The sequence below is a fragment of the Nycticebus coucang genome, chromosome 4 (assembly GCF_027406575.1).
Source record: "Nycticebus coucang isolate mNycCou1 chromosome 4, mNycCou1.pri, whole genome shotgun sequence".
Taxonomy (NCBI): Eukaryota; Metazoa; Chordata; class Mammalia; order Primates; family Lorisidae; genus Nycticebus; species Nycticebus coucang.
Genome location: NC_069783.1, coordinates 41728664 through 41742911, shown reverse-complemented (window position 1 = coordinate 41742911; position 14248 = coordinate 41728664). Strand labels below are relative to the sequence as shown.

At 38.3% G+C, this 14248-nt stretch overlaps 1 protein-coding gene across 3 annotated transcripts in view; it reads left to right on the top strand.

Annotated features, from left to right (window-relative positions):
* Positions 1-14248, top strand: part of THADA (THADA armadillo repeat containing) — a 372355-nt gene that overhangs the window by 221024 nt on the left and 137083 nt on the right. For all 3 annotated transcript variants that reach the window (XM_053589884.1, XM_053589885.1, XM_053589883.1), the window contains exon 29: positions 485-653. In XM_053589884.1, coding sequence (XP_053445859.1) covers positions 485-653 — 169 coding nt within the window. The remainder of the gene's footprint in view (positions 1-484; positions 654-14248) is intronic.

The following is a 14248-nucleotide window of genomic DNA, read 5'->3' as shown; positions in this document are numbered from 1 at the left end:
TACAGGCACCTGCCACAACACCTGGCTGTTTTTGTTGTTGCAGTTTTGCCGGGGTCAGATTCGAACCCGCCACCTTCGGTATATGGGGCCAGTGCCCCACTCACTGAGCCACAGGCACTGCCCGCCTGGCTAATTTAAAAAAAAAAAAATTTTATAGCGATGGGGTCTATTATGTTGCCTATGTTGGTCTGGAACTACTGGGCTCGAGTGATTCTCTTACCTCACCCTCCCAAAGTGTTTGGATTTACAGGCATGAGCCCCCATGCCTGCCCTAATGATGTTTTTAACCAAAGCAAAGTCACCTGTAGAACTAATGCAAGTATAAGAAACACAATTTAGAATAAGGGAGATATAAAAAACATCATTTGGAATAAGGAGCAGCTTCTGTTCTCTTGCCTTTGGAGATTGCAGCGCAAGCAAAGTAGAACATCGCACAAATGTGGAGATGAATATTGAATGGTCTTGTGTTTTAATTTCTTCCCAGATGTGGTCGCTCACCTGTCTACCGCTCCCGTGAAATGGCAGCTCGTGCCTTGGTCCCATTTGTTATGATAGACCACATTCCTAATACCATCTGCACTCTGTTGGACACACTTCCCAGCTGCACTGACCGGTATTTTCGGCAAAACCATATTCATGGGACCCTTCTCCAGGTAAGTAAAGTTATTTTGTGTGACTTCTGTCAAACACCATAAGATGAATTTTGGTTTCTCATGTACTATTAATAGGTGAAGAGGCTTTTACACAGGCTTTTCAGCTTACCTGTTAAATGTGTTTCTACTGCTGAATGATCAAGTGTCTCCTAGGTCTGCCTTTCTCATACCAAACATGGATACAGTGCTGCACCGAGATGCTGTCAGATTATCTTCTGCCTTTAATCCTGTGCTTTCTACAACATACTTTCCTGTTTGGACTTACCCTCTCTGAGCTTGAAAGAGTTTTGTCTTTCCCATCAAGTATGCCTACAGAACATTCTGGCCATTCCCTGCTCGGGGGAAACTGAGTCTTCCTTGAGAGAGAGGTCAGCCCAAGAGGCACAGGGTGAGTTTACGTATATCAGGGCAGTTTGCCCTGTAGTACACCATAGTACATGGAAATCAAATCTTTCTGCCCTGTTTTCTCTATGCTACTAAAAAGTTTTTTAAAAATTTTTGAATAAATATTAAATATACAAATTTGTTGTTTTTAATTTTTTTCTAATATACCAAGTAAGTGAGAAATAGACTTAATGAAACTGCCCTACTTAAACCCTGACTTGGAGGAAGTTAGTATTGGTGAGATCTGCTATTCATGTGGATGCTATAGTCGCTCGCACAGGGGTGGGATTTAAATTTCAGGTCATGTTCCTGGTTTGTGAGCAGAGTTGAGAGATGGCCTTGAAATCCGAGTACATGTTATAAGCTTGAGGTCTGCACTGCTAACATGGCAGTGTGTGGAGTAGTTAATGGCATGGGGGACTTGGAAGCCAGACTCCGTGGGTATGAATGTCAGATTCACCCCTCGTTACCTATGTATCTGTGCTTTCATTTTTGTAATAAAGATCATCTTAGCATATACCTCATAGGGATTTTATGAAGGCTAAATGAATTAATAGATGTGAAGAACTTAGAACAGGGCCTAGTACATAGCCAGATAAATAGATATTTTTGTTGTTATTATCATAATTTTAATGAGCCTGTACTATTTTTAGTAACTAATTTCCTCTAGATAAGAAGGCAAGATAGACCCATCCCATCATCTTTCCTTTCTTTTTTTTATTTCCCTCGTTGGTTGCTTTATATATTTGACAAGTATTTATTAAATTCCTGCTACATACTACTGTCAGTCAGAACAGGGACTGAATGGGTCCTTACCTGGAAAGAGCCAAGGCCAAAAAAAAAAACCAGGAAATAGTCATGGTGAGTATAGTATGCTAGGAAATAGTCATGGTGAGTGTAGTATGCTAAGTTCTAGGTGACTACATAGCAGGACACCTAAGTTGCCTGGAGAAAAGCACAGTGTATCCCAGAAAAAGTGACATCTAATCAGAGACTGTAAGCAGTTAGCCAAGTGAAGGGAAGGAGGGAGTCTGCCTGCAGAGTGAGCAGCATGCGGAAGGTCCCCCAGTGGGCAAGAAGGCAGCACCAAGTTGTAGGTTGGCGGTTTGTAAACTGGTCTCAGAACCTCTCTACACTCTTGAAAGTTATTGAGGGAAAGAGCTTTTGCCTATCACAATTTAATTATAAAATAAAACTGAGAAAATATTGAAACACAGATGCATATTCCATTAGTCATCACGTAACTAATTGCCTTGTAGCCTCTGGCAAACTAGGTTATACATTCGTGAGAGAATGAGAGTGAAAGAGGAAACTAACTTGTAGTGTCACTTTGAAAATAATTCGATGTTGTCTACTTCCTGGAAAGATTGCACAGACCCCCAGGGGTCTCAGACTGCGTTTTAAGATCATTTGGTTTGTGTTGTATACAATATGGGTCTTCGGTGGTTTCTTAAATATAACTCTTCAGCATTCCTCTCTCTTGGGTCCTTACTATATTCCTGTGATGAAGAGGGGCAGGGGTTATTATTGGTTTTGGTTTTAAACATAGGCCATTGAGGCCCAAAGATCATCATTGTTCAGTCCCTTGATTGTGTCAGACTCTGCTGCTTCTTTGAAGGAAGGGCCTAGCAATAATGGATAATGCCAAACAGGTTTTTCACAGTGTAAAACTGCAGCTGAGTTAGGAGGAAGGGCCAGATTATCAAGGGATCAGCTGTTGGATTTTCTTTATGAAGATCGGCTTTTGGCCAAACTTTGTCCAGGTAGTGTGGTTGAAGTTGTTTATTGAGCTCTTTTGCCTGTTGCTTAAGTGGGCCTTCCAGTCTAGTTTCCCACACAAAGTGGCAGGTCCAACTGGGTTTCAACAGTCTGCCCAGCAACAAAACATAGTCTTTTATTCTGTCCCTGGGCTGCTTTTGATATTCTTGGGTTTATTTTTTCTGTTAGATAAAATGTGAAATCCTGTGGATGGAAAAGTCAAAATTCTGTAACTCCAGGGTTTTTATGACTGTTGTTCTTACTCTTATGTGTTGGTGAGGTGACAGACTGGTTGGAAAAAAGCCAGCAATGTAGATGTTGGAAATTGTGTTCTTGTTTGTCAGACAGACTCCTGCCTTTATCAAGGTGGTTTACCCTGACTGAACAAAGAAAGTCAAAGGCACCTGAAAAGTCTTTGTGTTACGTCCATTCGGGTATCACATTTGTGTTGTCATAGTTCTGTTTCACCCTATGGTTCTGTATGGGGGAAGTTGGGGAGGGTGCTCTTTTTTTCCTTCCTTTCTACAACTTACAGATTTCTTTTCCACATAAAGCTACCTTTGAAATCGGTTAAAGGCTTGCACCTGGAAAATAGATGTTAAAAATTGAAAGGAATGATAATCTCCTTGGGACCTTCAGAACCAGCTAAGTAAATATAAAATTGTTATTTTTTTCAAAATCAGGAAATCATTTTATAATCAGAAAACAAATTCTTTTACAGAACATTTTCTTGAATCATACATTTTGACTTCCTTAAAAATGTTTACATAAATATATCAAACCTTTAGAGTATTTCTATGGTACATCTTGAAAACAAGAAATATATTGACTCTGAATTTTCTGGAACTATGGAAGAAAGACTCAAATTATAGGACATAATAAAAGAAAATATATGAGATTCATTTCTTAATCATTTTTAAAACCAGAGGTTCGTAACTGCAGTTTTGAAATGATTGGAAATAGCATACATTAGAAAAGATGAAGTTATATACCATGTTCATAAAAGCCAAGGATACATGACATTAAATCTTAATACAGGCTAGATAAGCTCTATGGACATTACCTCATTTGGGAACAACACTGGCAGGGCTGCTTGTCTTTTAAGTAGAATTAACCTTCTGTTTTTGTTGCCAAAATTCTTCATGTTGGGGACTTAACATTATTACCTAGGTTACTTAGCACTCCTGAGAAATCATATTAGAGTTCAGAAAGTTCTCTGGTATAGAAGAGGAACATGGCCAAAAATCAGGAGAAAAGATTTATTCTGATTCTTAGGTACTTATATTCTGGTGTTGGAGAAGGAAATATATACCATTTGAAGTAAGAATTTGAATTTTGAATTTTTCATTTTAGGTCTATTTTGGTTATTTTATTTATTTATTTATTTTTATTGTTAAATCATAGCTGTGTTATTTTGGTTATTTCTTAATGGTATAAACAGATAAAACGGGATCCTTGCTCTTCATTAAACTTTTTTATGTAGATAAAGTGAAATAGACAATTGAGTTAATCTAGCTTGTGTTAAAGCAGAAAACCCGCTTGTGCATTCAGTTGAATTTGTAGGCAAAAATATTCTTTTTTCTTCAATTAATCCAAATAATCACCCCCGTTCCACATATCCCTTTGTTGGTACAAATATAATCTACACATTTCATTTATTGCTGGTATTATTAATAAATTTTCTCAGTTTTTATGGGCAGAACCTTTCAAACCCTTTAATTCTTTTATTTTTTCTTCACATTTTGGAGTCTTAATTTCTGTTAAGAAATTAAGCCTTGATTTATTTAAGAATTCAAGCCTGGATTTCTTTAAGAATTCTTAGTCAAAAAGATTCCACTTTTCTTGCTGTGGAGCTGAGCGGCAGTGTTGCATACTTGGCTGACATGAAATATGAGCCGGGGTGGCCTACACATTTGGGAAGTTTGCCCCGAGAGAAGTAAAACTGACATCCTGAGCACCTCCTACATTCCGCGTGAATTGTGCGTGTGCTCTCACTAATGCTCTTAGCAGCCCTACAAGGCAGCAGGACAGGAGTCATATTCTCTGTCTCCGTGTCTGTCTGTCTGTCTTTCTCTCCAATGAGGAAGTTCAGGTAAGGTACTTGCATAAAGTCACAGAGGTAGTTAATTGTAGAGATAAGATACTAAACTCAAACCCTGTGTTCCTTTTCTCTTTAGAATATGCTGCCTCTCTGATAGTTGATATGAACAACAGCTTTTTATGGCTAGGGAAACCAAACCAAGAATCCTTCTAAAGATGAACTTTATAATCCAATTGCTCTTCATAAATTTAATCTGATATACTAGATTAAATTGGAAACAAATCCATCTTTATTATAGAGATGGGCAGAGGGAATCAGTGAAACCCCGAGAAGCCATACCTGCTCAAAGATTTACTGTGCTCTCCTCCGCCACTCACCCGCCATCATTTCTCTCGTCTTCCATTAAATGCTCCTAGCCTGGAAACCGAATCCCCTGTGTTGGGAACTGGGCTATAGCCATGTGCATAGTTACTGTACCTTCTGTCATCCTTAAGAGTTTGACAAAAACTCTCAAACTTTGGTCAACCATTGGAATTATGGATCCTAGATCTGGGAGCTCAAGGAACTATGGAAAGTGGTCAAGATTGAATTGGACATTGTGGCCTGTTTATTCTGCTCAAGGCACTCACACAAGGAGTTTGCTTTTAAGGCTTCTACCGGCCAATGTGGGGAACAGTGGATTAGAAGCCAAGTGAGCCCTAAGGGACTGGGGTCATGTGAGAACAGATAGGAATAAGAGGCAAAAGATAAAGCAGCCATGCAGGGCATCAGGCCTAAAAGGAAACTATGAAATGAAGGTCTTTCTACATCTGTCTGCGGTACCCTGATGTGCTCTGTTATTGCTATATGGTCGGGATCTTTGTGTGGGTGGGAGCAATAGTGCTAGGCTGGATGAGATGGCATGAGGACTGAAATAGAGGCAGATCTTGGTACTACCTTTGTGGAAAAACAGAAAACCAGGGGAAGAAGTAAAGGTAGGCCACTTTGGCCAGCTAGTCCGTAAGAATCACTGTGCAAGAAGCAGAGATTAGTGGACCAACCATCCTTCATTCTCTGCTGTAGACAGAAATAGTGAAAGCAAGTGGAAAATCAGAGATAGAGGTAGCAAAAGTGTAAGCTGTACTAGAGTTTCTTAAATAAGGAAATGAGTTGACATTTATAGAAAAGATACATATATATTTTTACTAATATTATTGATGCCTCAAAACTTGGATTAAATATAATTTAAAAGAAAAAAATATTTTCATTTTCTAAAAGTGTTATATAAGATGCATGCCTTATGCTTTAAGAATTTTCCTATGTTTTTCGTATTTCTTAAGTGTATGTGATTGTGAAGTGTAAAATAAAATGCTCCAGCTGTTTAGAAAAGGAACATTGCTTGATAGATTCCATTGTGTGACCTAAGAGGTTAGTCTATTGCCATTGTTGTTTATTTTATGCCCAGAAAATACAATTTTAGAATGGAAAAGCAGAAGCATGTAACTATGCTAATGTTGTAAGTTATAAATGGTCAGTGTGCTTTTTTCCTGAAGTGATTCATAATTTAGAGAAAATGTTCACATTTGTCACTAGTGGCTTGATTCCCTCTTTTTGAGAACTTGTGTTAGTGTGAAAGTAGAAAGATCCAGTTGCTAGAAGGTCCCCAATCCAAGAAGGGTTAAGCAGAGTTCCTCCAGTGGTGTCACTGTAGATGTGCCAAGGGATTTATTGATTCCTTCAGCACTCAGGGAATCCCAGTGTGGCCTAAGGGGGCTAGAGACTCCAGTAGTGACCTGCAGCTGGGAGCAGCATCATCAGTTTTATGCTGGAGTGCCAAAGAAAGATTATTTTCTGTGTGTGCCTTGATGTGAGAAGGATTGAGAAGCACCAGCTCTTAAAGAAAAAAAATTAGGGAAAGGACTAAACCTTGTTATAAATCGTACCTTTTGGCAATGTATTCCCTTCTGGATATAAGCCCAGAAAAGTCATTTTTAATTAACGTTCTACTTTTGAAGATGAATTAATCCCTTCCTTATAAACATCCAAAATCTTTTATTTGGTATGTATTACTTAGAGAGCTTTCTCTGGGTATTGAAGACAGCTTTTAGATGCCAGGTTCCGGAGCGCTGACTGGAGTGTTGCTCCCCAGTCAATGTGCTATTGCTGTGTTATAATGGCCTGAGCTCACATGTATCAGTCAGGGGAGTGTGGAACTTAGAGATTGTGTTCGTTTGTGTGTCGCTAGCTTTTTATTACTGCTTAGGACTAGAATAGGGGGGTGTAATGGTGAAAAGAGGAGACTATATTTATATATGCATATATACATATGTAGTATATATGTATTGGAGTGTGCAGGTATACCAGTTATTGATTACCTCTGGAGCATGGGTGTTCTTCCCATGCTGTTAATGAGAAACTGAGAATGAGAAGGGTTATGCGAGTTCACTAAAGTTATGCAAGGACAAATAGTAAAACGTGGAGCTGGGATTCAAACCTATGATTGTTGCAAGCCTTTGAGCTTGTGCAACTAACCATTATACTAAACTGCTTCTCTGGATGAGGAAAAAAATTTTTTTTTTTTTTTTATGGTTTTTGGCCGGGGCTGGGTTTGAACCCGCCACCTCCAGCATATGGGACTGGCGCCCTACTCCTTGAGCCACAGGCGTCACCCAGGAAAAAAATATTGTCGGAGGAGAATGACTCTCTGGGCCTTCAGGGTGCGAGGTGAAATGGAAGTTGACATCGTCTATTTATTTGTTCATCTCACAACTGTTGATTGAGTACCCACAATGTGCCAAACACTGTTCCTGGTACTTGGATCGCATCAGAGAACAAAAGAGATTGATCCCTGCTCTTGGAGATACTGCTCTCAGTGCATTTACATTGCAGAGTGTGGAGGCAGACAATAGTAAACGAGAGTACTAGAACTTATTAGAGGGAATAGGGCAGGTGAATTATGTGGTTTGTTAGGAGGTAATTGCTGTGGACAAAACAGAATAAGGGAAATGAGAAATGAGTAGGAAACGGGGGCAGGTGGCAGTTTTGAGATGTCAGTATAGTCATTGTTGAAAAGGTAAGATCTGAGCAAATTCCATCAAAAAACATGGGAAATAATTTTTTTAGTAAAGTGTAGACATCTTTTCTTCTGAAATTACACTGGATACAGATATCTGCAAGCAAGTATGCCAAATGTATTTTTTGAGAGTATCCTTACCTAAAGAGAAGGGCCAAGTGAGTGGGCAAATTGGATAAATAAGACCAGGGAGGATGCTATAACTCTAGGAACTCAAGTGCTCTCTAAAGTGAGCTCCCTGTGCTATTTGTGTTAAGGTTACTGGGGCCTGTAGGATTACTAAAGTCCTTTTCTTCTAGAATCACAGTGAGTCGGGTCAGTCTACTGTGGTTCTGAGAAGCTTAGGCAAAGAGCAAAGTATCCATCACATCACCTCTTCTGTTTTCCATGATAGATTTTACCTTAACTCTGTAGAGCTGGGCCTTAGAGATGTAGAGTAAATGTGGAAAATTTATTCCTTTGTTTATTAAATATTTATTAAGAAATTATTAAGTGACTAACAAATACTATGCTAGGTCCCATGGAAGATACCCCCCCCAATTTAATTTATAACATATTTTCTGCTGTCCCAAAGCTTAACAATGTTCCAGAAAATAAACTATCAACACTGTGAACACAGAAATACATGATTACATGTGTTGTGTGCCAAGCAAATGGCTGAGATCACACATCTGAGAGGTGAAACCAGATTGGTTTGGAGTGATGAGAGAAGGCTTCAGAAGAACATTGGGTCCTGGGATAAACCTTAAACTAGTTTCTGTTGTTGAGACAAGGGAGTTGGGGTGAACCAAGGGATGAAGGAGGGCATCAGAAGGTGTTTGCAGGAGATGGTGAGTAAACCAGCCTGTAGGGTCCAGGATTATGTCAGGGAGAGACAGGCTGTGTGGTTGGCAGGGGTGGGTGCCGGCCAGCATGTGAGACTGTGTAACATGTGCGGGAGAATATGTTAGTATGGTATTTCTTTTGTCTCATCCTTTTAAGTACTATTTTACATAAGATATATAACATTCATAGTATGTTAATAGAGAAGCATGCAATTTCTACCTTAGGTACATAAAAGCTGGGAGAATGTGCTCAAAGAGGCCATTTCACATAGAAGTAAGAGCAGGTTCTGGAGCCAGCTTGTCTCCTAGATCCTGGTGCTGCTGCTCGCTGGCTGAGTTATTTAATTTCTGTGCCTCTACTTCTTTCTCTGTAAATGGGAAGATAAAATGACTTCATGGATTGGCTATGGAGATTAAATGAGTTAAAATGTGGGAAGTGCTTACCAAAGTTTCTGGCATATCGTGATGTTAGGTGCTGTTATTAATTACTGCTTACTGCTGCCTCTGCCATCATCACCATCACTGCGGATAGGGAGGGTTTTACAATCCACTGCTGTAGTGGTAAGTAAAAGATTTTTGAGCTCCAGAAAGCTGTGTTTTAGAAAAAGTAATGTACCTTGAAATAATATTTTAAAATATGTGAAGATTCCTGTTGATATGTGTGTGCTTAAGAGGAAAATAAGTTGATTTTCAGCAATTTTGACTTTATATGATATCATGCTTTACAACGTGCTTCCTTGGTCAGTCACTGTGTTCTCTACTTTCATGTAGATCATGTTAAAGATTGTAAGAGCTGAGATTAGCTCAGATTTTTAAGAGCAGAGTTCTTGCCTATCAGGTTGTTATTTCTTGCACCTGTTCTGTTTTGAATTACATCCTTTTCCCTCAAACCCCATCAGAAACTTGATGAATCAGGAAAGGAACACTGTCACACTGTCTCAGACAAAGAACTCTTTTATCATTGGAAGGGGGAAATTTGAAGTTCATAAAGTGAAAGGAAATATAGGATCCTTCACTTTTCTGAGTTCATTTTTCATCTTGAAAGACATGCTTCCCATCCCCTCCCTCTCATCCACTCTTACTGTTTGACACTTTCTATGTCTTAAGATAATTCTGAACATACTTTAAAAATACAACAAAACAAAACGTCACACCGTGTGCACACTCTCAGGCTTCTGTCCTATCCTAGAATCTCTATAAAATATTTGATGGTATGAAGTTCTATTATGTAATGGAATTTGATAATTGCCCATCCAATGAAAATAGTATTATTTGTTGTTTGTTTTTAGCATATGTCAATAGAATAGACAAAAAGTAATACTTTTTTGTTTTATTGGGGTAGCATTTTTGAGGTTACACAACAGTATATGTACTTCTATAGCTTGGATTTATTTACAACACACATTTCACTTGTTTTTAGTTTACAGAACCCATTCCAGTTACTAAGGATTCGGTTGGCCATTTAAGAGCACTGTGGTTGAGTATAGCCAGACAATTTGGCAGCCACTCTAGAGGCTTGAAATAAAATGAACCCATGGGCCTAAAGGGAAGTTTAAATAAGAACAAAACTCTTCTCATTTTTAACTCTTCCCATACTACTGTTCATGACCTTGTGTATTGCTCTGTACTATGTATTACATATTTGCACTGTCTTCACATGTCCCCTGAGGAAAAATCACCTTTGACTGAGAACCTTTTGTTTCATGGTACCTTTAGATTTTCTCCATCATCCTACGGGACAAGATGTGATACAGCTCTCTTAAATACCGACAATTGTGAATGAAACCATTTCTGAATCAGGAACAAGTGGCAAATCAACAAACTGAGCTATGCACAGAAAGAAATGAATAGGAGAGGAGGGGATAAAATCCTCCTCAGACTGGAAATCATAAAGGAAGCCTCTCCCTCTCTCTCTCAAAAGTGCTATATACCTGTAATAAGCCATCTCACTTTTAAAATCCTAGCTTATTATACTTTGTTCCAACCAGGATTTGATCTACTTTCATAATGTATAGTTGTAACTTAATTCTGCCCTACCCAGACTCAGAGAGCATAATAAAATTTTAGGTTCTATTTACCTAGCAGTGCTTTGGAAAATAACACATAATTAAATTCTTCTCATTTCTTTATTTGAAACAATGATAAATTGCTAGGTACAATTGCTGTCTATTTTATTCAGTCTCTTTTTGGATGGGGGGCAAGGGCTGTGCAGATGAATTCCTAAGAACAGAGGTTCTTCTGAAAATTTAACCTAGGCCATCAGAATTTTTACTCTGAGTTAAACATAAAGCTTTCTCCAAATTCCCAAAAAGAAAACTAATGGATAAATCTAATTAAGGATACTAAAAATATGAGATCTGATAATTAAGTTTGCAAACTCATCCTAGAAAAAGTTATATATATACTTAATTGCTGAATATCAATACAGTCACCTCTGAAATGCTCCCTTGGGGAAGCTATGCACTGATGCCAGTGCCTAGTCCACCCTTCACAGTAATTTTGGAACTCATTTTCTGGAATGACTATCAAAATGGTCATCATATTACCCTTGGTGTCCTGAATGTCATAAGAACGTCTTCCTTTCAGTATTTCCTTTCTCTTTACGATAAGAAAAAAGTCATTGGGGGCCAGATCAGGTAAGTAGGGAGAGTGTTTCAATACAGGTTTGTTTACTGGCTAAAAATTCCCTCATGGACAGTGCTGTGTGAGCTGATGCATTGTTGTGATGCAAGAGCCATGAGTTGGCAAAAAGTTCACATCATTTTGTCTTTTTCATATAGCTTTTTCAGCACTTCCAAATAGTAAACTTGGTTAACTGTTTGTCCAGTTTGTACAAATTCATAATGAGTAATCCCTCTGATAATCAAAAATGATTGGCAGCACTATTTTGATCCTGATTTGGACCAACAGAACTTTTTTGGTCCTGGAGAACTGGCTGACTTACATCTTGCGCTTTGATGCTTTGTTTCAGGGTCATATTGGTACACCCATGTTTAATCACCAGCAATAAAATGGCCCAAAACATCATCTTCCCCTCCAAAAGGTCTTGGCAAACTTTAACTCTTTCTTGTTTGTTTATCAGTGAGCTCCCTTGATACCATTTTTGCACATACTTTTGTTAGTTAAGATTTTCCTGTTTCTCTATCAATGTTTACTTGGTTCTGCTATACTTCTCACAGTCAGCTGACAATTTTGATACACATTTCAAGGAATTTTGTGATGTTTTCATTACTTCTGCTCTGACCTCTCTTGATCAGTGATGCTTTCTCTCCCCTTAGAAAAACGTTTAATCCATTTGTACACTGCCATTTTCTTCATGGCATTATCCACATAAACTTGGACTAACCCGTATATCCTTGATTTCATGTCCACTCACGTCAAGTTTAACAAGAAATGTAATCTTTTGTTTCTCTAACACAAGCTCCAACATTTTCATGATAGCACACCAAAAACACACAACAATAGTGAATGCCACTCAGCAAGGCACTGCCTATGTTGACACGAACACAGCTGTGAGACACTGATACACCAAGGTCATGAAAGCTTGCCAAGTTCTGTGTACAGTGCCACCAACGTAAGTGCACGGATGGCAAGTTCTTGAACTTAATTGTCAGACCTCGTACATGGTGGAAATGGTATTTTAATAATATTTTTAGAAGGACTTTAAATGTTAAATTTATATGCCCTCATATATGTAAATGTCTAGAAAGCCAGTAGTAAATTTGTCTCTTGAGTCTCAAAAATGTTATAGTATATTTAAAAAAGACTTTTTATAGCACATTCTTAATACCTCTTTTAGAAATTATAAAATAGGGTGGCACCTGTGGCTCAGTCGGTAAGGCACCGGCCCCATATACCAAGGGTGGTGGGTTCAAACCCGGCCCCGGCCGAACTGCAACCAAAAAATAGCCGGGCGTTGTGGCGGGCGCCTGTAGTCCCAGCTACTCGGGAGGCTGAGGCAAGAGAATCGCTTAAGCCCAGGAGTTGGAGGTTGCTGTGAGCTGTGTGAGGCCACGGCACTCTACCGGAGGGCAGTACAGTGAGACTCTGTCTCTACAAAAAAAAAAAAAAAAAGAAATTATAAAATAATCCTCATGCATGCTTTTCTTTGCCTATTTAGAAAAGAAAGTTAAGTTAATTGCACACATTAAAATGGTCTTTTGTTTTGGATAAAGATGTATGTTTGGGATAAAAAGGTAAGCAAATTAAATCTTACTTGAATTCCTCATGTGACTCTGAGTTACATGCCTTTGCTATGCTTTCTCTTCACATCAAGTGAATAGGGTTAATAATTGAGATATGAATTTGCACTTGCAAATGTTTACCTTTTTTTTTTTTTTTTTTGCCAAGTGAGGGTAGACTTCTTGCTTCATTTTCTACTTTTTTTCCTTATTAATGAATGGGATGTGTTTTATATACTTGAATCAGTGACATTCCGAAGCAGTTGGTAGGTGTGAGATGTTTTAATACTAGACCCACATTCATATTGAATAGGTAATCCTCTATTTTCACTAAGACCTTGGTCATTTTCCTACTTCAGATGCCTTTTTAATCTCTTTAACATGAAAATTCTGGTGAAGTGTCTATTTCATTTTTCACTCACTTCTTGAGAATCACATTTCTAAAAAGGGATCTGAAATTGTTTGGAGTTACTTTTTATATCAAGTGAATTTAAGGGGGTTTTTGTTGTGACTTTGAAGAGTTTACAAATGGTAGCAAATTTTATCACCTTAATCTTCAAAGAGATCTGTATAATTAACATCTTATGTGGTGTTTGACTTTTTTTCCTGATTCACTTGTTAAGCCTTTAAAATGTCTTTAGTTCTTATAGACAGTAAGATGGGTATTGTATGTAAGTTTTAGTCCATTTTATAATAGATAGACTGTGTTTGTCCTTCTCAGATTGTAGGATTATAGCCATTTTTATATCTAACATGTTTCTGAAATACAGTTTTTATTTCCTGCTTTATAATGGATTTTTTTCAAATATGTAAGGCCTTTTCCAGTTTCCAAATTGGTCTTATATTGAAAAGGAGTATATGTTGATCAGGAGAGAAAATTTAAGTGGTCATTAGGTCTGATTTTCAGATGTGTATTTAGAGAACAGAGATATAGGGCAGTACGTGTGTGTGTGCGTGCGTGTGTGTGTATCCATGAGTACATTTAAGGTTGAGGTGCAAGAAATTTGAGTCTACATTCTTTAAGGAAACTGAGAATGGATTAGAGATGTAATGTGATCCATGCCCACTGTGTCAAGGAGTATTGAAGTGGTAGATTTCTGAAGAAAATCAATACCAGTGGCCTCTAACCAGCAGTGGGGTCTTTACTCATGTACCCATTGGTCCCCATGACCTCTCCAAATGCGTCTTCAGGATGATTGGTTTCTTCTGGATAAATGCATGATTACTTTGTTAATCTTCCCTTGTCCTACCTTTTCCTCCCTTGTTTCTCTAAATTTTTACTTTCTCCCTCTTGAAGGAAAACACAGAATGATTAGAGATGCATAAATAAGTCTCAGCTGTCTGTCCATTTCAGA